Source organism: Anguilla anguilla, chromosome 12 (assembly GCF_013347855.1).
Source record: "Anguilla anguilla isolate fAngAng1 chromosome 12, fAngAng1.pri, whole genome shotgun sequence".
NCBI classification, from domain to species: domain Eukaryota; kingdom Metazoa; phylum Chordata; class Actinopteri; order Anguilliformes; family Anguillidae; genus Anguilla; species Anguilla anguilla.
The window spans coordinates 34,454,335-34,479,755 of NC_049212.1; the positions used below are offsets into that span (position 1 = coordinate 34,454,335).

Below are 25,421 nucleotides of genomic sequence, written 5' to 3' on the forward strand. Positions count from 1 at the left end.
CGCCCTCCCCCTTCAGCACGCTCCGCCAACAAACTTCTGAGTGTCTGCTATGGAAGTTCAGATCTGAGGACTTACATAAAACATCTGTCTGGGCAGCCAAGTGTACCAGAATACCCCCTTCACTGTCAGTACTTTCCTCTGCTTGTTCTGTTTTTCACTTTCTGAAATTCTCATGAGGGTTAAGTAGATTGGAGTACAAAAACTCTCTGTCTTTCTCTGTCTCTCTTTCTCTCCTCTCTCTCTCTATATATATATATATATTGTATACTGTATACATGTATATATATATATATATATATATATATATATAGAGAGAGAGAGAGAGAGAGCACTATATATATATATATATATATATACACACACACACATACATACTTTTGGTCATATTGTGTATCTGGTCACCCCTTGGTCTGGGGCTGTTTTTCATGGTTTGGGCTGGGATATATTGTGATTATTTGCCCCCTTCCTGAGACACGATGTCTGCTGCAGGGTAAAGCTGACACTGTAAATAGCAGTGTTTGTATTTTATAACAATAGCAGTAAAAACAACATGTAATATATTAGAAAATCAGTTTTGGTTTCACTTCAAGCTCAGTTGTACGTCATCTGGCATGGAAATAAACATCCCCATCCCCAGAAAGTGCACTTTCTCTTTCTGCTCCTGGACCATCATTTTTGTCATTAAAATGAATTATGGCATGGAGTGACAGTTCTACTGATAACATTAATTTCTGAGGCATGTTTCTGAAGTATTACTACTACGCTGCTGTGTGCTCAGTGCTCCGTGAGTGTTTTCTGCAGCTACTACTGTTGGTGATGAAGCAGCATAAATTTAGCAAAAAGTAGTCGTGGTTTTCAAACGCAAAACCTGGTATGTACATACTGTGTACTGTATATACTGCCTTGTATTACTCATGCACTTCTCCCTTGTTGTGACCATTCTATTCTGTTATTTAAAGGTTATTTTCCATTATTGCAACCTCGGAACATTTTGTCCTGTGTTTATGCAAGGGGTTTGACTCATGGAATCAGATGTATGTCAATAGATCTATTTGGCTGACAAGATTTATGTCAGTGTGTGTGTGTGTGTGTGTGCATGCACGCGTACGTATGTGTGTATGCTTGCATGTGTGTGTGTGTGTGTGTGTGTGTGTGAGAGAGAGAGAGAGACCTATCCCTTCTCTTACTTTGTCTCACTGATCTTGAAGTATGCACCTTGATCCGTTGTGTTTGCCTAACATGTGGAATATACTTTTACCAGTCGCTTTTGGCTACCTGATTCAAAGTGTGTTTGTGTGTGTGTGTGTGTGTGTGCTTGTGCATGTGCATGTGCATGCAGGTGTGTGTGTGTGTGTGTGTGACTACCCCTTGTAAATACCCAGTACGCAAGGGCAGTGTCTAAGCTTCCACCTTGACCCATTTTCCTCACATTTGACTGGCGCTGACCTGTGTAATGGAACTCATTAAGAGTGGCTGCCTCAGAGCAGAGCTGAGTGCCTGGGGGACTCCAGCCCAGTGGAGGGATTAAGGGTTTAAAAATGTGTGATTTTATTAAATTAAGAGCCTGGCTGCAATTTTTTTTTTCTCTCCCTGTTCTCCTTTTAAATTTTAATTCCTCCTGTTGTGTGTTGTGCTGTAGCAGCAGGTGACCGTATATTTGAAAACCGTGCCCACTCCTCTCTCTCTGCGGGACGTGACGGGGACAATGTGACCTTTTCCCCCCACGCACCCAGCGTGCGGTCTGTCACCGGTGGGGGGGGGGGCTGACCCCCCTCTCTAATGAAGGAATTACACGGGATACATCATTTGCTGAATTTCACCGCGGCCACGTCAGTGGGAACAAAGCAGTTCGATTGTGGGAGCCTCAGAATACACTGATTGCTTCTATAACAGATAACTGTTACCGGCCACAGAGAGGACGAATTTACCATGTACTGGTCCCCGGTTAAACTGGTATTCATGCCGGTGCGTATTCCATAAATACCACAGGCAGAGTGGGATCTCTAAAGGGAGCAGTTTACGGTATGTCCGTGCAGTCAAAGCTTTTGAGTTGCCAAATGTACCATTTGATTAAGTCGCCCTCAGGGTTCCTTAGATTTGATATTCTTTTTTTTAAATCCATATTACGGACCATTGACACAGTTATGTGCATCACCACTTAGTTGAGGATGGAGGTGATTTGTCTGGCGGGTTGACATCGCACTCTCATTCCAGAGTGCATTCACACTTCTGATTGCTTACATGCGTTCGGTAATGATACATTTGTGGTATGAGCATTGCTAACTGGCTATTGCATCATTATGTCTTCATTTGCCCCTGCCTTGGAGTCTTCAGCTTCTCTTTAACCTTCATTGATATTTATCGATCTTCTTGGACTGCAGCTTGTCTTCCTGAACCCTGAGCATCATTGGCTAGCTTCTTTTAACGTTCATTATTTTTAATTTATTGTCTTTAATAAATTTGCAAAAAAATTCCTAAAAACCTGTTTTCGCTTTGCCATTATGTGGTATCGGGTGTACATTGATGAGAATAAAAATGAATTTAATCCATTTTATAATAAGTCTGTAACGTAAGAAAAAGTGAAGGGGTCTGAATACTTTCCGGAGGCGCTGTATTGCTGTCATTTATGAATTAGCTACTACAGTGGTATGTATTGGAAGTATGTATCATGGATGTGGTCATAAACTGCACAGTTACTGTTTATGAGCATGCGTACTGTGCCTTCTCTGTGGTTCTACTACTGCAGTATAGTATTCCTGATGTTTGATCATTTGTGTCGCTCTGGGTAAAAGCATCTTCTTCCATGTTGCAAAAATGAAGTTTACATTTATTTAGTTTCCACTGAAAAGCTTCACAAATGAAGGCATATTTAATGCTGGGTCTGTGATCACACTTTATGCCCGTGCAGAATTTCTAGGGCAAAAGGTACACTGGTTAACCTTTATTGCTCTCTTACAGAACAAGCCTGCAATGTAAAAGGCTCAAATACCAAGGGCCAAAATCATTAGAGGCTGTAATTTCTCCAGATCCATATTTCCTGCAATTTCTGACACTATCTCATTATAACACTCATTTAGCCTTTTTACTGTGAGATTGATTTTAATGCACTTAATTTATGTTGGGAGCCAACTACTGAAATGTCAAATTGTTAAGCCCCCAATTTATTTCTTTTTTTCTCCCCTTTACACTAAGGGTTATGCAATCCAAAAATGAAATGGAAAAAATGTTAAATATATATATTTTTTCCCCATCACATTTACATTATATTACAGCCACTTAGCAGGCACTCTTATCCGACTCACAAAAGTGCATTAAAGGGTATTCTGGTACAACAGACTCTTTCCATCTTTCCCGGGTAATTGGGAGGCATTGAGAGAGTGGATGAGCATTAAGAGTGCGGATGAGCCCTTGATCCCCGGCACAGTTATCTGCATAAGCGAGGTGTGAGAGGGTGAAGTCGGTGTCCTTGCGGACAGGGGCTGGGGGGGGGGGGGGGGGGGGGGGGGGGGGGCTGGGGGGGGTGGTAAATAAGACTGACCCTGTGAAATGTCGCCCCCGCAGCGCTGAGGGACAACCGGATCGAGCTGGTTCACGCCTCCTGGCAGGAGCTGACCATCAGCATCAGCGAGGTGACCCTGTCGGACGAAGGACAGTACACCTGCTCCCTCTTCACCATGCCCGTCAAAACCGCCAAGGCCTTCCTCACCGTGCTGGGTGAGTGCTGGTCCAGTCCCGGCAAGGTGTCAAAGGGTCAAAGGGCAAGCCGGGCACTTCCTGTTGTTCTTCTTCAGACCATTTTTTTTAGTCCATTACATGTCTGCCATTTGCAGTGTGTGGTAATCATGCAGCACCTGGACTGTGGTAGGGAACTCAAATGAGCCCCATGTTGCAGTCACCTGCTTTATTCATGTTTTTGTGGGTCATAATTAATTGATGGGAGGTAAAATTGGTGGGACAAGGGGCATTTAGGCTGAAAATTGGGACGTCACAGCTAATGCAGTACTACTAGCAATACTAGTACATAGCAAAATGTTCAGCGTTAAAATTGGTACTAATCAGGGAGTACATTTTATCCCAGCCGGACCCCTATAAACTCATATAAACCAGATGTCAGTAGAACTAACACTGAACATTTTACAGTATACTAGCGATTGCTGAATTAGACTGGCCGGGGAGATTGTGTGTAATGTGTTGACATGAACCAATAATGTAATGTCACCATGAGGTATTTTGATTGGCTGATGCTAATGTGAAGAACAGCACATAAGGGCTCAGCCCATTATGGAAGTCATAGAATCTTACTGTCCCTTAAATGTTGTGGGGTGCATCATTTGTTTATTTTAAAATTTGGGACTGAGCAAGTCCTGTTGTTCTGAAGGTGTGTTGAATGCTACCTCTCTTCGTGTATAAAACCCTCTCCAGCATCAGGCAAGGGTTTATTCACCCATGACCATGCACCATGCATGCCTGTGTGTTGTCATATTGATGTTTTCATTCATTTATTCAAAACAGTGAATGCTGCAACATAAAGTGTCCATGGATTTAATTGTGAGTGATCAAAAACGAACAGGACATGTACTGACTAATATGTTTGTTTTTGTATTTAACCTCTTGCTCATGCATCAAGGATTTTATTTGACTATGTTTTCATGCCTTGAGGATATGTATTTATTTGTATTTGTTTGATTGATTGGCTGTTTGTTTAGCTCAGAGGTTGGCTTTGTGTTTCTGAATGATGCTTGCCCAGTGGAGCCTCCTTCATTTCCTGCTTTTGTCCCAGTTTCAGGGGGTGTTATCGCTTCATCGTTTATTCCTAAATTAATTAGGTGGCCTATTAGCTCGCAGGGTTCTAATGACTTGACCTACACTATTAAAGTCATTAGGGAGTTGAACATGACAGCAAGCATGCAAAAACCTAAAGTCTATTCAATCAGGATACAGTGCAATTAAATTGTGCAATGTTAAATAATGATACATGCATAAATAAACAAAATTAATGAATAAAATGAATGAAAAAAATAAATAAATGTGTGGTGGAGTGGCTGGTGAAGGCCTTGATTTAAAACCCGCAGCACTCCCATTAACCAGAGGCGGAAAGTCCAGGGCTCAGACAGTAGAAGTCCTGCTGTGTGTTTCTTCCACCCATGAACTCAACCAGTTGATTACACTAATTACTTCTACCTGCTGGCTGAAGAATTGCGCTAATTAGCAAATTCAGGCGATTGCAGCAAAAAACTGGGGAGGATTTTTATTTTCTGTGCCTGGCTTTTACCTCCTCTGCTGATAGCACATTCATAATGCAGAGCATTCCTGGACGGGACATTGCAGCATGTGAATGTAGAGCTGGTGAAGGATGGAGCGTATTCCTAATTTTTGCTGGTCTTGCAGGGGTCCCGGAGAAGCCCGAGATCGCCGGGTTCACGAAGCCGGCGGCGGAAGGGGACGAGATCACGCTGACCTGCGTGACCTCCGGGAGCAAGCCCGCCGCCGACATCCGATGGTTCAGGAACGAGAAGGAGGTCCAAGGTACCGTGCGCGCGCGGCAGACGCATAGCAGTGTGTCCTGCACCGCGCCGTACAGCTAGCACGCAAACCCTCACGCGTACAGTAACGCTAGCTTCTGCTCAGTCAGGGGCGCCACCAGGGATTCTGGAAAAGATCTCACATTGGGCCCCCTCCACCCCTGAAAATCCTATGTTCTAATATTTTCTGTGGGCTCCCGTCAGTCAGGGCCTTTTGAATTATCCTAACCCCCCCACCCCCCCCCTTACGGTGCCCCAGCGCTCAGTTATGGCTGCTGGACACACGTGCTCAAGCTCTTCCACAATTCCTTGTGCTTAAAGCTTTTTCTTAACGCAGGGCGAGTCAGGCCCGCTGCCGTACGCACTGGCTCGGAACCCTCCGTTTCCCCGCAAATGAATTAGCTTCACTAACCGGGTGTCCAAATAATCAGGGAGGAAATTGGACCCTGCAGATTTCACCTGTCAGTCTGTAATGTAGTCAATTAAACATGTAACCTCTTCATAAAGGAACAGATTTGTATATACGGGACATTTATTCTTCATAACACGCAATGCTATTTCTGACATGATATAGGGTAACTCATCTCTCAACAGACATTTAAAAGTGCTAATAAAGAACAATTAACTGCTCATTACAATTCAGGGGGTGCAATTATGGTTGGAATGGAAACCAGCGGACCCAGGGGGCCCCAGCACGGGGTTTACGTGCTCCGGGACCCGGGGAGGGGGGGGGGTGGATTCCAGCATTCATAGTGCTGGCATTTTGACTTCTCTCAAACAAGTGCTATCCTTTACAAGACAGATTAGATATAATGCCGTGTTTCTGGAGAGAGAGAGAAAAAAAAATAACTAACAGATTTTTTTTTTTTCAAATAAATAAAATTCATTTAAATTCAAGACGTGAGTTAAATGGAATGACTGGCAATGCACGTCTGGCTGGCAGTCAGTGTCATTTTGTGAAAGGGAGGAGCCGTACATAACATAACGCTAAAGCAAGAACTGTTTGGTGCAGGAGGGGGGCGGGGCAGGGCGGGCTGGGGCGGAGTGTGGGGGCGTGTCAAGGCAGGGCTCGCCTTAGCCAGCTGCCACCCTTAGGCGGCCCTCTGCCAAAATACAAAATGTCTAGTTTGCAATGGGCCGCTGTACGCTTGCCAGAGCGCAAATGCGGCACGCTGCTCAGAATCGCATAATTCTTCCAAGTTTTATTTGGTTTGAAATTCATATTACCCAAACCCGAGGGAGAAGTCGGAGCGAGCTCACGCTGCGTGCTCGATACTCCGTCCACGCGTGTGGGCCCCACGTGATGCTGCTAGGTTACCCTCCAGCCCTGCGCTGCTGGAGCTAAGCGCTGGGAACTATAAAAGACTTTCCCTGGCAGTGTTTCCGACTGGAGAAGAGAGGCTGTGACACGACCAGATACCGAGCAAATTAACAAGCGCATTTTTAGAAAAAACATTTTTTTTAAAGATTTATTACCATTTGCGAGCTCAGTTTATTATTTCAGCTGTTGTTTTTCTTCTTTGTGCACTGAAGTTTAGCCTCTTTCAAGCAGACTTGCGCCCTCGTTTAAACGCTTTAAACAATTTTGTCTCACTCCCCTATTTAATGTTCAATTCCGTTGATTTAATTGATGCTTTAATTTACCTATACTGCGGCCATCAGTTATTAGTAATGGGTGATTAATTACACTGTCAGGGGCACATCTCCATTAAATCAATGTTAAAATGACTCCATCACGCACTAATTATAAACATAAATGGATAAATGTAAATCAAAACACCCTCCTCTGCTGAAACACATCCCAGGCACTATAGCGAAGCGAGCGTAATGAAGTATAAACGCAGACGCGATGTTCTTGGCGTTGGCTCTAAGCGAGGCAGACTGCAGGGGGAAAGTGTAAGCTGGACATTCTACTTCCTGTGCCACCAGAGACAAGAATTTGTGAGAATGAGGAGGAAGTCCACCATTTTATTAACGGCCGTGACTGTGTTATTAATGATAACTGTATGCATATGGCTCCTATCCTGGATCTAACAGTACTTTACAGTGAAGGGGGTGTTACCCCAAGCACTAATAATGCTCTTAGTATGTCGCCATTTTTCTGAGTGAATGATTAGGCTGAGAAACAGAAGTCTAATTTCTCAAGAAAGAAAGAAAGAAAGAGAAAGATTCACTTATTTTGTGTATTTGGCAGGTTAATAACTACTTTATTGAACATGCATTGGCTGATTTAAAACATGAATGTCAACAAAAATTGTCTGTAATATAGTATTTCTGACTTTCTCTTTGAAAGGGTGTCCATTCTAAAAAACATTATTTTGTTGGAAGAAATAGGGGGGCAAGTTAATTTTAAATCATTTCAAATCTTAACCAATACTATGATAACAACTAGTCCTCAAACAAAGACCAGCTTCATCTTTCCGAGGTTCCAGTAACTGTGCCTCAAATCTGCATTTACAGTAATGCTCACAGTGTCTTCGAGGAAAAACTACCTGTTGTTATCAGGACCATTTATTGGCCAGTGTTCGGAGTGATGATGTCACACTAACATTAGAGCTTGGCATTCAAGTGGAAGGAAATGTCTCGCCATAAAACCGATTCCTTTCTCTTCAACATGCACAACTATAAATATGTCACCAGAAATTAGAAAATTTACGCTTTTTTAAAAATGGTTTCTGCATTACCTTTTCCCCTTTAATGCAGAAATAATGTACAATAAACCTTAAAGTCATTCTACTACCACATCACCTTGATTTCTTTGCACATATGGATGATGTACAGTAATGCTGCGGGGTTTTAAAATGGAAATTTCCATTCAAAGTGTGATCTCGAAATGCTCGTCCAAGTCATGCTTACCGCATTAATAAAACATGTCCTCTAATGGCATTTTCAGGCACAAACGTGGCATTTCCCCCCGCCGGTTCGGAACACACTGTCTTTGATATCGAAGTTTAAAATGACAGTTTACCACCCCATGATTCATTTATATATTTGACTCTCCCTTGAGGGCCCTCCACAGAGTCGGTTATGTAATCTTTCTTGCCTTGGCAGCTGGCGTATCCCGGCGCACTCTAACCCCCGAAACCGCGGGTCTGTGAGTGATAGAGGCATTATATATGAAAGGCGGTGAAAGCCTGTTAGGCTGGATTAAATCATTCACCTGATAATCTATGTAGAAGCACTCTAAACACTCTCCCTTCCTGTGTTTCAATCTAAATTCGAAGCTTGTGTCCGCGCCTTTTGGAGGGCGGGATCCCATACAGAAAACGGCAGGAGGCGATTCCTCGTTAAACGCTAACCAGTTTCCTCCAATCGCAGTCAAACCGACGAGCTCAGGGCCAATGGCACGCCCTGCAATAACAGTGGGAGGAGGCCTCTGTTGTGCAGCTGCCGGTGATCGGGTATGGAGGTGTAACGCCTCGACGCTGGGGAACCGGGGGGCCGGCTCACGAAGGCCATTTAGAGCCACCGAAGCTGACGCACCGCTTCTGATCCGGAGTCCGCGTTCGGCGCGTTTACGACCCCCACCGCTCTTAAAAACGCCGCCGTAAATAATTTAATTTCTCAAAGATAGCTGTCAGGGACCCACCACTGCGTCCGGGCTCGAAACGCTTGAGTCTCAGCGCTTTAAGTTCTTTTCTTTCATCTCCCCCTGGTGCACCATGCCATTTTATGTAACAGAAAAAAGCTGCGAGCTTCTACCATGGTAATGGAGGCTTGAAGTCTATCAAGAGGAGGGCTGCAAGGCCAGGGGATGTTTTATATTTTATTTTTAATTTGTTTAATGATTCTTACTAAAATGTTGGGATTGCAATGTTTCTTTATTATGTAATGTAGGCAAGCAGTAGGCGTGTGTGTGTGCGTGCGTGCGTGCGTGTGTGTGTGTGTTTCACACAAGCATACAATATGCTCTTTTTTTCAAAACAATACTGCAATAGATACACAGTAAATTATTTGGTGTTAAATCAACACTTACAGAGTACATATGGTCCGTTTCGGGACCACACAGAGTACACACAGACCCTTGTGGACTCATATGTACCCCGGTATTGTTGAATTAACACTGGACATTTGACTGTGTACCATTTATTAATTAAAGATGGATTTTCACCTTCCCTTCATCAGCCATCTTGTGAGGCTACTCGTGAGATTTCAGAGGCGTTGAAATGCCTGGGGTTCGAGTGATTGACATATTTTGGTCCGCATTGAAGATTTGGCGCACGGAGCGTTTCCAGGTGGATCGTTGCGCCGAGGCTGGCGGTTTGATTGACGGCGGGGGGGGGGGGGGGGGTGATATGAGTGGCTGCTGTTGAAATGACACGCACGTAGGAGGCAGCGGAAGGCCAACAGCACAACACTACACATCATCACAGCCTGCCTCTCTGTCAGTCTGGCGAAAGGCCCTGAAAGCAATCTCTCACACGCATCGGGGACGTGCGGATAAGGCGGGATCTGCATTTTTTTTTTAAAGTCAGACGCTTAAGGATTCAGCGCGTCGCTGAGCTGTCACCAAAACTTTACAGATATGATGTGAACCTCCATCAGTGTACCAAATCTCCACAAAAGAGCCTTTGCTTTTTTTTCCCCCGCATACACAAAGCGCTCCCTGTATATCTGTAAACACACGTACACCCGCTGGAAATGGGACTGCCTGTCAAGCTATCAATGTGAAAAAATCCAGGTTGCAGGAAGCAATTCTGAACCAAACCCACGCTATCTTAACAAAATAATGCAACTCCGTGTTTGCTACATTCAGCAATGTAATTTGGCCCTGTCTTTTTTCCATCTTGCCATTTTTATCTGCTAGATAGTGTGGCCAGAGGATAATTCAATGCATCAACCATTATTAACTAGATTCAGCCAATATGATATATACCGTTGTAAGCAGTGAGTTAGTGAGTTAGTGAGTAGTTTTGCACAGGTTTAAGCAGTTGGCTAGCACATTTTTACATCAGCCAGACCTTAATCCCAATGACAAGGTTTGTTGTTGTTATTTTGGTCCTTATTCTGCAACCTGGTTTGGGTTCAATTTATATTTCTGAAATATGCATCATTTTGAGGCAAAAAACACACACACACACGCACACTTTAAGAGTGTCATCCCATGTGTATTTTTAAAAAATACATGCTTCTCTCTTGTTTTTCTAGACCATTCAGTGTTAAATGTATTTACTATTTACTTGTAGTAGTGATGAATGCTGAAGCACTATCTTGCTTCCCCATTTTAAGATTATGGTGGCAAGAAACTCAAAAGAGACATCACCAGGAACAGGCAAAAAATACATTTAAAATTATACACTGCGTTTAAAAAATAGGAGAGTCTTTTTGCTGATCCCTTGAAGCTTGTGAGACTTAGTGGTCTCACTGGTATTTTAGTAGTAGTGAATTCTGCCTCAAAAATATTGTCTAATACAGGTATATGCACTTACAGTAAGCCCAGAAATGCTCTGCTGACGCTGGGGATACTTGTGTTTCCCCTTTACAATAATGCTTTTTGTCTAAGCCTGAAAGAGTTTCAGTGGAGGAGAAAAGTGCTAATTGTGTGTGTGTGTGTGAGAGAGAGAGAGAGAGAGAGAGAGATAGAATGAGAGAATGAGAGAGAGCTAAGGAGGGATGGACAAGAAAGGAGTAGAGGGAGGGAGAGGGTGATGAGGAGGAGAGGGGAGATGAGTAAGGACTGCCAGGACACATACACTCTGCTCCTCAGCCACTCCAGGGCACATACAGGCTAATGCTCAGGACGTGTAATGGAGTGAAAGTCCAGTAAGCGGATTTTTCTTCTTATCAAAATGCACCTGTATTGGAAAACTCTTTCTACTCCATTTACAGCAGCACTGTGCACACACTTTTCAACCCCCCCCCCCCCCCCCCCCCCAAAAAAAAGAAAAACGAAAGATTTACTTGTTCATTTTTTTCCATGTGGATCAACACATGCCCTGTGTAGAGAAGGAGCACCGGGATAGAAATCCAGGACAAAATAGAGCAGCCATATTTGTTTTCTGGAATAATTTAGAGATGCATCGTGCTGCTTTTAGTGTAGCCAGTAACATACCATAGTGTAAGCTGTCCCCGGAGGCTACCCAAAAAGAAAAGTGGTTACGTAAATACAGCTCAAAGGGTTAATCGGGTGTCTGTTGGATAATGCAGGCGATGTCTTTTAAGTGGTCCCATTCCACAGAAATTGCACTTGTAGTTAACACGAACATCGCACCCAGTCGAAATTGAGTACACCAGCAATTCTCCCTTCTTTTAAAATAGAAGACGACCAGGCTAAATTATTTAATCGCCTTTTGTCTGTTATTTATTTATTGATGTTTTTTTTTTGTTTTTTTTGTTTTTTTTTCTTAATCTTCTCCAAAGTCCCTGCTGTTTGGGGTTGGAAATCAGCCTTTAAATTCTGATTTCCTTTGTAAATGAAATGTTAATCATTGCCGCGCTGGCACACGCCGAGCACTTGTAACACCAGGAAAAGCAAATCAATTACTGGAGCTCTGAGTATGATACCCCCAAGAATGAAATCAGAGGTGTAAAAGATTACATTCATTTGCAGCAAATTATGTCCTGCTATGAAGGTAATTACGTATGGCGGTGTGTGTACCGAAGATTAGCACGCAGGGTCCCCCTCAGACTTCCATTGTATTGTTTTGTTTGCCGTAAAAGCAATTATTATAGCTTTTTTTTTTTTGATAAGTTAAAATTGACTTTGGTGGTAGCAATGCTAATAATTGGTTTATATCTAACATACCTGAGTTTCACGGTGGAAAATCACTACGCTGTATCTGCAAGAGGAAGAGACTGTTGTCCTCAGCGTTAGATCAAAGGACTCACGCACGTACATCGTATTTGCGTCTTAGATGGCGGTTATCAGCAGAACCTTTAGAGCTGATACCAGATTACACTGCAGAGTTCGACTTGCCCAAGGCTAGTGAACCAGCCTTCGCTGACTGTCTGTATATTCTTCAGCTGTAAAGTCGGTCTTTTAATCCATTCAAGCCTTTTATGTAGTACTCTTATGTATTGCTCTGAAAATAGCATGTACTTTCAAATGAACAGAATAGAGAGGGGGAGAAAAAAAAACAAATACGGGCTGCCCTGCTGCCACCCTCAGCTAAAGATCTATCGCAGAGTTCTGATATTTATTCAGCTTTCACAAAGAACAGATCAGGGCTGAGTACATGTATACATATATTCTGAAAGATGATTCATATATCAACAAGTTTAATATCAGCAGGAATGTGGTGGGGTGGGGGCTGCTTTAACCCTTCTGTTCTATTTACTGATTAGCAGCTGTGTTAAATCAACTCTCACTGTACATTTGGTCCCTATTGAAATTGAATTAACACTGGACATTTTACTCTTAGGGTCAAATATATCCAGGACATCATTGGGATTTTAAAGGAATACTAATATAAATTGTATGCAAATATATTCCATATTTAATTATCTCAATTGTAGACAATATAAACTATGGTTAGTGGTTACTGTTAGTGCTGTAGATTATTGATATTTATATCAATTTTCAATTATTTTTCATCTTTATCTTATTCTTTTCTATTATATTGAAAGAAAACAATTGGGCATAAAAAGACATAAAGCAAATATACACGATGAACAACAAATAGAAATCAAAACAAAAACCAGACTCATGCTGGTTTAGTAACTACATCTCTACATCTCTCAAAAGTGTCATCCCTCTTTCCCTAAGAGTTTGAATTGTGTCGGTGTGACCCGGACTAAACACTAAAGGGTTAAGTGCTGTCAGAGATCCGCTCCAGGCCCCGTCCTCTCTTTCGCTGTTCTTAGCGTCATCCCTCTATTCTCAGATAAAGAGCAAGACGCTGCATTAAAGAGTCGACGTGCCGATAGAAAGTCACACACTCAAAGGCATGAGGGAGAAGACACTTCAGCGGCAAGTCCTCCGACAGCCACCCCGTGTCAGAAAAGAGACCTGTCAGTCAGAGAGGATGCTCCCGGTGTTTTCGCGGGTATGAGAAGCTTCCCTAATGAAAAGCAAGCGGGCGAAACGCTGTGCGAAACGCTGTGCTATGCTGTCCCTGGGTGTGCAAGATCAGCCCTGCTACCGTTGTTTGTCAGCCCAGCTCTGTCTCTGGGGGACACCCTTGAACAAACCTTGCATATAAGAGGGAAGGAAGGAACACACAACATCATAAATGCGTGCGCTCTCCACAACTCCAGAACTTTTTCCTCAATGCCCGTGCGGTGAATCCCATGACAATAATCCTCATTTCAATTTTTTTCCAGTATTTTTTTTTTTTTTTTTTTTTTTTTTTTGCTGAATAACGTATGGTCTGGATCAAATCAGCATGTATCCTCAACTGACTCACAGTCGACACCAGGTGCTTGTTTCTTTCCTGAAACACAGTTTGGCAAGTTTGACAGTGGCGGTGTAGTATAACAGTTAGAGAAGTGGGTTTGCCGCTCCAGGGTTGTAGGGCAGTAGTAACCGGCCTTGTTCCTGGACATCTACCGTCCTGTAGGTTTTCACTTCAACCTTAATTTGGCACACCTGATTCTGCTAATTAGCAGCTCGGCAAGATCTCTTGCTGTTGAATGTGGTGTGCTTTGTTAGGGCTGGAATGAAAACCTTCAGAACGGTAGAGCTCCAGGAACAGGGTTTGATTACCACTGGTGTAGGTTGACCGGATGTGGTGTTCCTGTTGTACCCTTGAGCGGGGAACTTATGCTGACTTGCTTTGGTAGATGATATCCAGCTGTATAAAAATGGATCGTATGTAAACATATAAGCTGGGTAAATCGTTCTGAATAAGAGTGACTGCTTAAGTACTTAAAATGTAAAGTTTAGCCATCATGAAAACCGATTAACCAAACTGCTTAAATTATATATTTTTTTAAAAACACTAGCACTTGCAGTTATTTATGTGAAAAGCCAAAGACAGGAGTCCACTGAAACCCCTCCTGCAGTACTTATAGAGAATTTTCTTTTTGAAAATTAATATCAAGATAAATTATTGCATTTCAAGAAAGAAGACAGCACTGCCTATAATGGCATTAACACATTAGCTTTAACACTTCTAATGGAGATTGCGTAGGTTTTGTTACAATTCTTTGTCAGGGCAGTTAAAGTAGTTTTATAATCAAACCTTCAAATCTTATGGATATAATATGGGGTAAGGTGGAAGTACATTTTTTCAAAAAAAATACTCGGTCTGATTACAAGGAACTTTCTGTGCTCATTCCACATACTGTAGCTGAGCTGTCAAAAAGAAAAAAAAGAAAAATAAAAACTTTGGCTGCTCTAATTCTTTGTTTTCTGCTGGAAGCCCAGGCTCAGTTTCAGTCTCTGTGCAGCGGGCTTCAGAAATCATCTGTCTGCAAACTAAACGCATGGTGCCACAGACTGACTGACTGAGTTTGTTGATTTGTTTGTGTTTCCTGAATAAAGAGTTTCTCTCCACACCCCCCCCTCCCCCTCCCCCTCCCTCCTCCCATTGCCACCATCCACCCCCCCCCCACCTACCCCCCTAGAGGCACTGGGCTCAAAAGCAATTCTCGTTTTTTTTTTTTTTTTTTATTCGGTCTTCCGAATGATATTCCTGCATGCTTAGATGCTCTTCTGTAGGGCCGCAACAAAACTCAGTTCCCTTAGGTAGATTCTGAGTGACAGCCGCGATAGCATTGACACTGCAGGGAGAAGAAGTAGTCTGAGGTGGGGGGGGGGGGGGAGGTGGGGGGTGGAGTGGGGAAGAGGGGGAGGCGGAGGAGAAGGAGGAGGAGGAGGAGGAGGAGGAGGTGGTGATGGTGGGGGGGGGGGGGTGGTGGTAGCAGGAAGAGAGAGACATCCGCTCAGAGCCAAACAGCTTGCCCTCCCGACCCCCCCTGTCAGAAAGAGCCGGAAAAACAGGCTGCTATCATATTGCCCGCTCCAGCCCCGGTTTTGGAACACCCGCGGTGCCGAGGAGCACATTGGCCGAGCGCGCGCTTCATCGTTTCACTGGATATTTATTTTCTCTGTCCTCGTTATTAATTTTTATTTTTTTTATTTTTTTTAACTCAATCCGCAGTGCTGTTTTCCGCATTTTGGAGTAACTTATTGACCACTTGACCTTTGATCCTTGCACATATGTTTGCATTTGAATCTCTCTCTGGCAAGAGTGTCTGCTAGATGCCAGAAATGTAATGTAAGAGAAATGTTACACTTCAGATTCAAGCCAAGACCCCCTGGTCATGTCCTAGTGCTCCAAAGCCACAAGACAGAGAATGCTATTGAAGTGTATCATCTTACTGATTAAATATATTGCATTAGCGCCCAGTGTGCAATGTACAGTGCAGTCCATAAATATTTGGACAGTGAAACAAATATGGGGGAATATGTGTAAAATGGGCTGTAACACAGATCACCCAAAATCAATGTAAATACCCTCAAATTAAAGCTGACGGTCTGTGCTTCAACCTCATATTCATTATTAAATCTAAATGTGCTGGAGTACAGAGACAAACAACAGAAATTGTGTCACTGTCCAAATACTTAAGGACTGTGCTGTATATCCAACATTCAGAACAGAGATCAGCCATTCCAGTGAAGGCTCAGTCCAGCATGCATTTTATGCACATTTACTGAAATTACTATACCAAACAGCCATTTATTTTCATTATGTACAGTCTGCCAATGTGTGTAACTTGTTAGGATTAGCATAATAATGACAAAATGGAAACTGTGCAAGTTTTTAAAGGAAACTTCATGCTTCGCTAAAGGTTGATTTGGATGCTCTTGTTTTAACTTCCATCATTAAATAAGTGTCACGTACTGTAGACCTGGTGTTCACAGTTCTTTTAGGTTATCTGAATGATATTTTCTCGCATGTTTTTCCAAAAGCTGCACGATGCAGCACATTCTGGAAATGCCGTCATAATTTTTTTTTCAGATTTTTCCATTTGCTGCTTATTTTCACTTGTTTCAGCTCAGAAGTTGATGCGCAAACCCTGAGTGAAATGATGTGATATAATTTATGTATTAAAAAAGCCTCCCTCCCTCTCTCCCTCTCTCTCTCTCTCTCTCTCTCTCATATCTCTCTGACGGACACTTTGGAAGTGCCTTGTTTACTTTGTTGTGAACAAATGAATTCAGCTTACTAAAGTGTTATTCACATTTAAAGATGTCGTCTGCCTTTGAAACCGTGGTGGTGAACTGGCTACTAAACATGGCAAAGATGAAGGAAGGAAAATGGAAACTGCCTTTTAAATAAGGGTGGGGGAGTACATGTAAACCAGTTATAGTGAAATCTTATGTAATTTAACTTGAAAAATATATAGAGGATGCCAAATAAATTGGTCAAAATGTATCAATAAAATGACAAAATGCATAGTTGTTGGATGTGCTCTTAATTGTAGATCAACCTGATTTCCTATCAGGCGAAGTAATACTTTTCAAAGTCACCTTGCTTTTGGCATGAAGAATGTTCAAACATTTAATGGCTGTAGGGTACCCTTCCAAAAGACTGGAATCGAAAAGGTTTCTTCTCAAAGATAAGTGAAAATTAGGATTTCAGCATTTGGGCACTCTCCAGGTTCAATTAAATAGTCCATTAGCCATTTTCCATCCTGAAATGTGGTTCAGATCACATAAGAGATCGTTAAGGAGATTAAACGCTCTTTAATAGTGTAAGGAACGAGAAGATATTAGACGGAGAGAATGTTAGATGAGCAAGCCCGTATTTGAGCTACGGAGCTGGCCCGCCCCTGTAAAGATTGTGGAGTGTGAGAGTGGGTTATCTCTCCTGGGTTTAGGTGGTCTGGCCCACCCCTGTAAAGATTGTGGAGTATGAGAGTGGGTTATCTCTCCTGGGTTTAGGTGGTCTGTCCCGCCCCTGTAAAGATTGTGGAGTATGAGAGTGTGTTATCTCTCCTGGGTTTAGGTGGTCTGGCCCGCCCCTGTAAAGATTGTGGAGTATGAGAGCGGGTTATCTCTCCTGGGTTTAGGTGGTCTGGCCCGCCCCTGTAAAGATTGTGGAGTATGAGAGTGGGTTATCTTTCCTGGGTTTAGGTGGTCTGGGCCGCTCCTGTAAAGATTGTGGAGTGTGAGAGTGGGTTATCTCTCCTGGGTTTAGGTGGTCTGGCCCGCCCCTGTAAAGATTGTGGAGTATGAGAGTGGGTTCTGGGTTTAGGTGGTCTGGCCCGCCCCTGTAAAGATTGTGGAGTATGAGAGTGGGTTATCTTTCCTGGGTTTAGGTGGTCTGGGCCGCTCCTGTAAAGATTGTGGAGTGTGAGAGTGGGTTATCTCTCCTGGGTTTAGGTGGTCTGGCCCGCCCCTGTAAAGATTGTGGAGTATGAGAGTGGGTTCTGGGTTTAGGTGGTCTGGCCCGCCCCTGTAAAGATTGTGGAGTGTGAGAGTGGGTTATCTCTCCTGGGTTTAGGTGGTCTGGGCCACTCCTGTAAAGATTGTGGAGTGTGAGAGTGGGTTATCTCTCCTGGGTTTAGGTGGTCTGGGCCGCTCCTGTAAAGATTGTGGAGTATGAGAGTGGGTTATCTCTCCTGGGTTTATGTGGTCTGGGCCGCTCCTGTAAAGATTGTGGAGTATGAGAGTGGGTTATCTCTCCTGGGTTTAGGTGGTCTGGGCCGCTCCTGTAAAGATTGTGGAGTATGAGAGTGGGTTATCTCTCCTGGGTTTAGGTGGTCTGGGCCGCTCCTGTAAAGATTGTGGAGTATGAGAGTGGGTTATCTCTCCTGGGTTTATGTGGTCTGGGCCGCTCCTGTAAAGATTGTGGAGTATGAGAGTGGGTTATCTCTCCTGGGTTTAGGTGGTCTGGGCCGCTCCTGTAAAGATTGTGGAGTGTGAGAGTGGGTTATCTCTCCTGGGTTTAGGTGGTCTGGGCCGCTCCTGTAAAGATTGTGGAGTATGAGAGTGGGTTATCTCTCCTGGGTTTAGGTGGTCTGGCCCGCCCCTGTAAAGATTGTGGAGTATGAGAGTGGGTTCTGGGTTTAGGTGGGCTGGGCCACTCCTGTAAAGATTGTGGAGTGTGAGAGTGGGTTATCTCTCCTGGGTTTAGGTGGTCTGGCCCACCCCTGTAAAGATTGTGGAGTATGAGAGTGGGTTATCTCTCCTGGGTTTAGGTGGTCTGGGCCGCTCCTGTAAAGATTGTGGAGTGTGAGAGTGGGTTATCTCTCCTGGGTTTAGGTGGTCTGGGCCGCTCCTGTAAAGATTGTGGAGTGTGAGAGTGGGTTATCTCTCCTGGGTTTAGGTGGTCTGAGCCGCTCCTGTAAAGATTGTGGAGTGTGAGAGTGGGTTATCTCTCCTGGGTTTAGGTCGTCTGGGCCGGTTGTGCTGAACCAGGAGCAGACAGGCTGAGCTCCGCCGAGCCGGCAGCATAAGGAATTGCTCCTCTCAGGGTCGGTGATGGAGAATCAATATCAGTAACAGACAACATGCTTCCAGCTCAGAGGTCAATGTTGCCTCGTAATTTATCAGCTTCAAAGCCGAGGGGTACAGGCCTAAATGCAGAAGACAGCGCGAGGCTTAGAAACCCCACCCTCTCTGATCATCCCCCCCCTCCCACCGGCCCTTAAAAAAGAAAAAAAAAAAAAAACAATCAATATTGTGTGTACTGAAACGGTTTTTGGAATAGATGTTGAAGAAGGGAGGATGATTGGAAATTGCCCTAATCAAGGACGAGAAGTCTAGACCAGCCTGTTTGACGGACACACGGGTGCACATTAGACATGGGCAGTGTGTGTGCACGTGTGTGCCCTGAGCTGGAGACCTTCAGAGGTCCGTGATTACTCAGTCAAGGCCTGCATCATTCAAGGCGGACGCTTTCAAATTGACAAATTCTTTTTCTTAATCCCCTGTCAGTGTTTTCAATATCAATTTCCTGTCTTCTGAGGGGAGGGGTCAGGCCAGAGCCAACCCCCCCCCACCCTACTATGAATAATGCAAAAGGGCAAAAGACCACTTTACCTTGCTCTTTTGAGAAATTGAAAAGCGAGTGCATTTATTTATCTGTTTAGCTACCCATTCATTTAACCATCAGAGCTCAAGTTTCAAGGTTACCTTCAAGGTGTACAATAGATCAGGCAGCAATTTGATCCATGTCCGTCCGTTTACTGATGTTCCATTTTTTCTTTCTTACTATAAATTTTTCACAGTTTCTCTCATATTGGTGGACAGGTGCTTCATTTGCCAAAGAGAAAGCGTTAATACTGTGCATCACAATGTGGCCAGTTAATATTTCAAAGCAGTAAGACTCAGGCAGAATGACAGCAAAAGTATTGCCGGAGAACAGACGTACAAAAATCAGCTGATATCCTTACCTGCATCCGATTGGCTGATGATCTGCATGCTTTACAGAGCACGACATCCTAACACTCATCTGATTGGCTGCTGTTCTTCGTGCTTTCCCCTGATTTGCTTGAAGGTGCCAAGGAGGTGAACGCCAGCGGAAAGACGTTCACGGTGAGGAGCACTCTGCAGCTCCAGGTGGACCGCAACGATGATGGAGTGGCCTACACCTGCAGGGTGGACCACGTGTCGCTCACCTCCTCCTCCCACCAGGCGACGGAGGTTCTGGAGGTCCACTGTGAGTAACCACCTCCTCCCTCAGCAGGGGCAGCCCTGTGTTTACACTTCTGCACCCTGGGGTTTGGCATTAATTCCATTTCAATTCAGTGAGTTCAGGGATTTAAAAAACACCCATAGTGTTCCTTGAGGTTCTTCCAATTCATTAAGTGAATTACAATGACCCCCCTACAAACCCTTGTGCGTTTAATTTAAGCACTTAGTAGGCTCTCTTATCCTAGTCAGTGCACAGAACGATGCTAAAAAAACAGGACTTAGAAAATCAATTAAGTCACAGACATTGCATTACATTTATTTGGCAGATGCTTTTATCCAAAGCGACGTACAATAAGTGCATACCAAAGGTCATTGGAACAACCACAAAACACAAGCCTGATAAGGTACAATACACATTTTGTACAGTTATTCATAGCCATGAACACATTAAATCAAGTTCATACAGTAAACATTACTCTCTGACCTAGCCTATGCTAAAAGTCAAAACTAGGAGGCATTACAAGCTACATCATCAAGACAATGATACAAGGCGCAATAACTGCTGGATGGAGTCAGTTGTAGAGCCAAGCACTAAGGAAAGTACAAGATGCAATAGAAAATACACATTACAGGTCAGGGTGTGTTTTCAGGGCAGGTCTTAACCTCCTACATTCTTCAAGAACCATGGTTTCAGACTAATTGCATGCGGTTGTGTGATAGGCTTGTGAGCTACAGAAAAGTGTGAATTCTACTGGCAGGTGCATCATTCTCCGAGTACAGTATTTGTATGCTGGGAAAGACTGAAACAAAATAATCCTGCGCTCAGTCTTGATTGGGTGCGTAATCACCGAAATAAAGTAGTACGCTGTCTTTCTTTGGTGTGAAAAACACTAAAGAAATCTTAAATGCTGAAACATCTGTGTTTAAAAGTAATCACTTATGCACATGAGGGATTGTGGGACATCACTCTGCTTATTTATTCTTTAACTTCTTTGAGTCTCTGTCATTCGTCCACAGATGCTCCCCGTGTAGAGATCATACACTCGTTGACGTTCCCACAAGAAGGGCAGTACTTGAAACTGGAGTGTGTGTCCAAAGGCAATCCTTTGTAAGTAATGTACCTTTTATAAGTGAGGCGTACAGTAGAATGCATTACATCATCACATGGTCATATACATATACATACAGATAATATACATAATAATGTAGCTAATCAGGTAAAATAGACAGGGATTTTTTTAAAGGATTCTATAGAGTGAAATACAAACAAATGCTTTCTTAATATTTCCTTATATTGTTGTGTTGTTTTGTTACAGTACTTCATTATGTTATGTGGCCACTTAGCCCTTTCTGAAGCAGCACACTTGAATATTTGAAATTAAATTTCTCTGAGACAATGGTAAACTCTTTGACTGTAGTTTTTGTTGCTTCATTATCTTACTAAACTGTAACCTCGAATGGCATTTACGATAATGAGGGGGAAACAAAAATCCCCCACACAAAGCATTTCTTAAATAAAATTAAAGTTGTTTGTGAAGGCTTGTTGAGTTTAGTGAAGAGTGAAGGTTATTTACACGTAAAATGTGATAACTCACAGTACAGACAGCATTTTTCCTAGACATAACAGCAATATTTATGATTGAAAGGGCTACTTTTTATAGTATCATACATTTCCTGCCATAATTTTACATTAATGCACCCATATAAAAGACATTTGCTTGTTTTGTGTGTAATACAACTACAATGTAATTCTGAACTGAACACTTAAAACTAGTGATTTGTACATATATCGTGCCAATATGTGAACAGGCACCACATAAAAATGTGATTCTGTTGACCATTGACAGGCCTGACAATAGTGGCAAACGTTTCCAGCGGTAACCCTTGTACCTGTAGTCTGCTGCTCTGCCCTGCTGAAAAAGCTAGCTATCGTAGTCACAGTTCCACACACTGGAATTCGTATGTGAGAACGCACTAATTTACCATTTATGACACATGAGGGCAAAAACGTATTCAGTTTCCAATCTCATAAAATGAGCATTTAAAAAACCTAAGCTACTGAATGTCAGCGAAAACCAGTGGGCACACAGAGAAATTAATTGGAAGTTCAGATTGGGAAAAAAAAAAAAAAAATTTCTTTGTGGTGTCTTGGTAGATTTCAAGAGACTTTCTAATTAGATTTTGAGTTGTGCTTCTGTGTACCCCGCTTGTTCCTCAGACCGGACCCGGTGCTGTGGACCAAAGACGGGGGCGAGCTGCCCGATATCGACCGAATGATCGTGGAGGGCCAGGAGCTGACCATCACGTCCCTGAACAAGACCGACAACGGCACGTACCGCTGCGAGGCCAGCAACCACCTGGGGACCAGCGGCGCCGAATACGTGCTGTTCGTATACGGTGAGTGCCGCGCTTTGGCGTACGGCTTCAAGCCTTCGCCCCCCCCCCCCCCCGGTACCGCTGACAGGACCCGCGATCAAACCCCGGACGCGTGATAAAACGACAGGGCAATTAGCTTCCAAGTCCTGCCCCCTACCCCCCCCCCCCCCCCCCCTCGGGTCTCGTATTCTAACCGTTCACCTCCGGGGTCCAGTCCGTTAACCGTTCTAAGGTAAGCTCTACCCTTAGGAAGAGCATTTATTTTTTCTTACCCCTTCTTACCTCTCCAAAAGAAACATGGGGTGGGGGTGCGGGGTGCGGGGTGCGGGGGAACTGCAGCGGAAGCAATATTTACTGCTGTGCTAGAAGAATGCCAAACGGGAAAGATAAGTTAATCCGGGAGCGGCGCAGGAGCCGAAGGAGGCAGAGTGTCAGGGAAAACGTATCGTCAGTGCTTCTGCGGGAGCCGCGGATAGCATTCGTTAGAGGCAGTAAAGCTAAAAATGGAAGATGGATACTGAATATCTGAAATGGCGCAGATTTAGTGTTTTTCGGGGAGGCGCACAACCGGGCCCCGGGTTTTGTGAGATTTGTTTCCTTTTTTTGGCGGGCGTCATTCAGGATTACAAAAGGCAGCGTTTGTCCGTGCTCGTGAACCGCAAAGTGTTTTATGGCTGTGCCCTACGCTCCCCTCTTTGCCGTTTATAGTTACAATTCCAAAGGTGTCTTTGGAATAAACATGACCCCCCCGCCCACAGCATGTGTGACTGACAGTAGGAAATCCAGGTTTTTGGACTGCACCACCACACCCGCGGTTGGGATTCGGTGAGATTCAGCCTGTCAGCATTACGCAGTGTCGGCAATAGGTGAGGGAAGAGTGTATTTAGAATTCCTCCAGTCAGGATCACACCTGGAAGACAGGCGAAGGTCATCACTTTGTCTTGATTTGGAGCGTCTTAACCAAACTGGAATTATTCAATCAATAATCAGCAAATCAAGTTTTGTTTAGTATGACACACTTTATAGACTGTCACAGATCGGTTCACAGTAGGTATTTTCCAGAAGGAATAAAACTTTTCAAGATAGTACAGGAAAACACTGCAGACATATGCCTCAGAACCTTTTTAGGAGATCAAGGTAAGCTCTGGAGAAACGGTGAAAACTTTAAAAATAACTTTTCAATAATAACTTTTCAGTAATAACTTTTCAGTAATAACTTTTTTAAATAACTGGCATCTGGCTCTTGACTGGTGTACCCTCCCAGCGAACAGATGTGTGTTCAACAAGGATAATGCTCATGCCAAACTATGTTCCCCTGTAGCAGTTACTGCCGAACGATCCCAAATTGAAAGCTCTATATTATTTGCTGATTATGTTGATTTCATTTAATTAAGATGGACAGAACAATGATAAAGAGAGTGACTTTTTAGCCCCTGCTGAAAAGAAACAAATATAGAATATAGAAACAAATATTACAGTTATTAAAATTAATTATAGCAAATAATTAGTTACTTGGTCTCTTGGCGTGTTCTTCTTAGGAAGCCATGATTGTTGGTGATATGATTGCATCCCATAGTCCAGAACTGAATCCCAGTAATTGAACCATTGCAGGTGTGAGTAGAGCTGCCAGACATCCGGTTTTAAAGTCATTTTCACTGGTCCAGTCTGTGATCCCGATTGGAAAATGTAATGACCGGTCTGAGAAACTGATGGAAGAAATTTAGTGGTAGTTTGTAATGATTTTGCATGTCAGTGACTCCCCGGTCCAATAGAATGGCACTCCGGTCAACAGACACCAGTTCCGAGGAGGACTCCCGAACTTGGCTCTTTATTCCATGTCTGTCTTTATTTCGTTATATAAGACAAGCTCCATACAGTATGAGAAATGGAAACCCCCACAGAGTCTAATAAACTTATGATATCATACTCCAATCAAGCATGAGCTGACAGTATTTTTTGCAACACTTATCAGTTATTATAAATTATGATAAGCTGCAAAAATTATTTGCAACCTAATTTCACAAAGATGATTGCAAGCAGCTGCTCGCTAATTGACGAAACTCCCAAAAACACTCAAGCACTTATTGCTCATTTTCAAACAATATTAAAATGTTTCCATTTAATTTTTACCCCGTCTTAAGCGTTGCGGATTTGTCTTTCCCTCCCTTTGAAAAAAGAGAGTATGGCTTTGCGAAGACTCAGATAGGGGGTGTGTCGGGCGTGCAGAACGGCAAAAAGAGCAAAGCCAGGCGACGGAATGAAAAAGAACCTCATTACCTTTGAAAGGAACTTTACAGAAATACATTTGGCTGTGGAGATCCAGTATCCATCAAGGTACAAGGACGGCAGTCTCCTCACATCGACTGAGCTCGGCTCCCTCCGATGAACCTAATTTGCTAACGACGCGAGCGCCGAAAAGCAGTGAATGTCACCCGAAGCCACGCGACTGGAATTTATCACCGTTTCCAATTTTAATTCTAATTATTTAAACGCGTTCGCTGAGCGACGCACATTAAGAGCGGACCGATATAGGGATATAGGGATCGAAAGACGTGACAAATAGTGGCGTAGAGTAGCAGGGAGAGCCTCGTACTCGTCTATAAAACGACAACGTTGTAAATGACAGCATAATATGAGGGTCAACCGAAGCACCAGCTATGGCAAAAAAAAACTTCCTCCATCTTCCTGTAAAAATTTGGACAGGTTTGTGGAGAGTAGCAAGTACAGCAGGTATGATATACGGGCAGATGTAATCATTGTTTTTCCTGGTGCACTGCAAGAATGGCAAAAGAAAAGAAAATCATCATAGAGCTCTGCTGTTTCCACCGCTGTCCTTCGAAGGCTAACCGTTAGCAGCCTGTGCAGACATTTAGAGCCTGATTTATTGAGTCTTTTAGCATCTGCAAAACCTTTTAGCACAGGCAAAAATAATAACCCAACCGATGATTTGTGCAAAACAGAAAGGGTGTGCTATTGGTTTTGCGTGTGCTAAAAAG

General features: G+C 43.4%; 1 protein-coding gene across 6 annotated transcripts in view; it reads left to right on the plus strand.

The window, feature by feature from the left end:
* LOC118210090 (cell adhesion molecule 2-like) overlaps positions 1 to 25,421 on the plus strand; it is a 331,663-nt gene that overhangs the window by 286,208 nt on the left and 20,034 nt on the right. For all 6 annotated transcript variants that reach the window (XR_004761803.1, XM_035385956.1, XM_035385957.1 and 3 more), the window contains 5 exons: positions 3,562 to 3,714; positions 5,389 to 5,526; positions 19,913 to 20,074; positions 21,067 to 21,157; positions 22,268 to 22,446. Coding sequence is in view for 5 of the 6 variants with exons in the window: in XM_035385956.1 (XP_035241847.1) it covers positions 3,562 to 3,714; positions 5,389 to 5,526; positions 19,913 to 20,074; positions 21,067 to 21,157; positions 22,268 to 22,446 (723 nt within the window). In the remaining variant the exon portion in view is untranslated. The remainder of the gene's footprint in view (positions 1 to 3,561; positions 3,715 to 5,388; positions 5,527 to 19,912; positions 20,075 to 21,066; positions 21,158 to 22,267; positions 22,447 to 25,421) is intronic.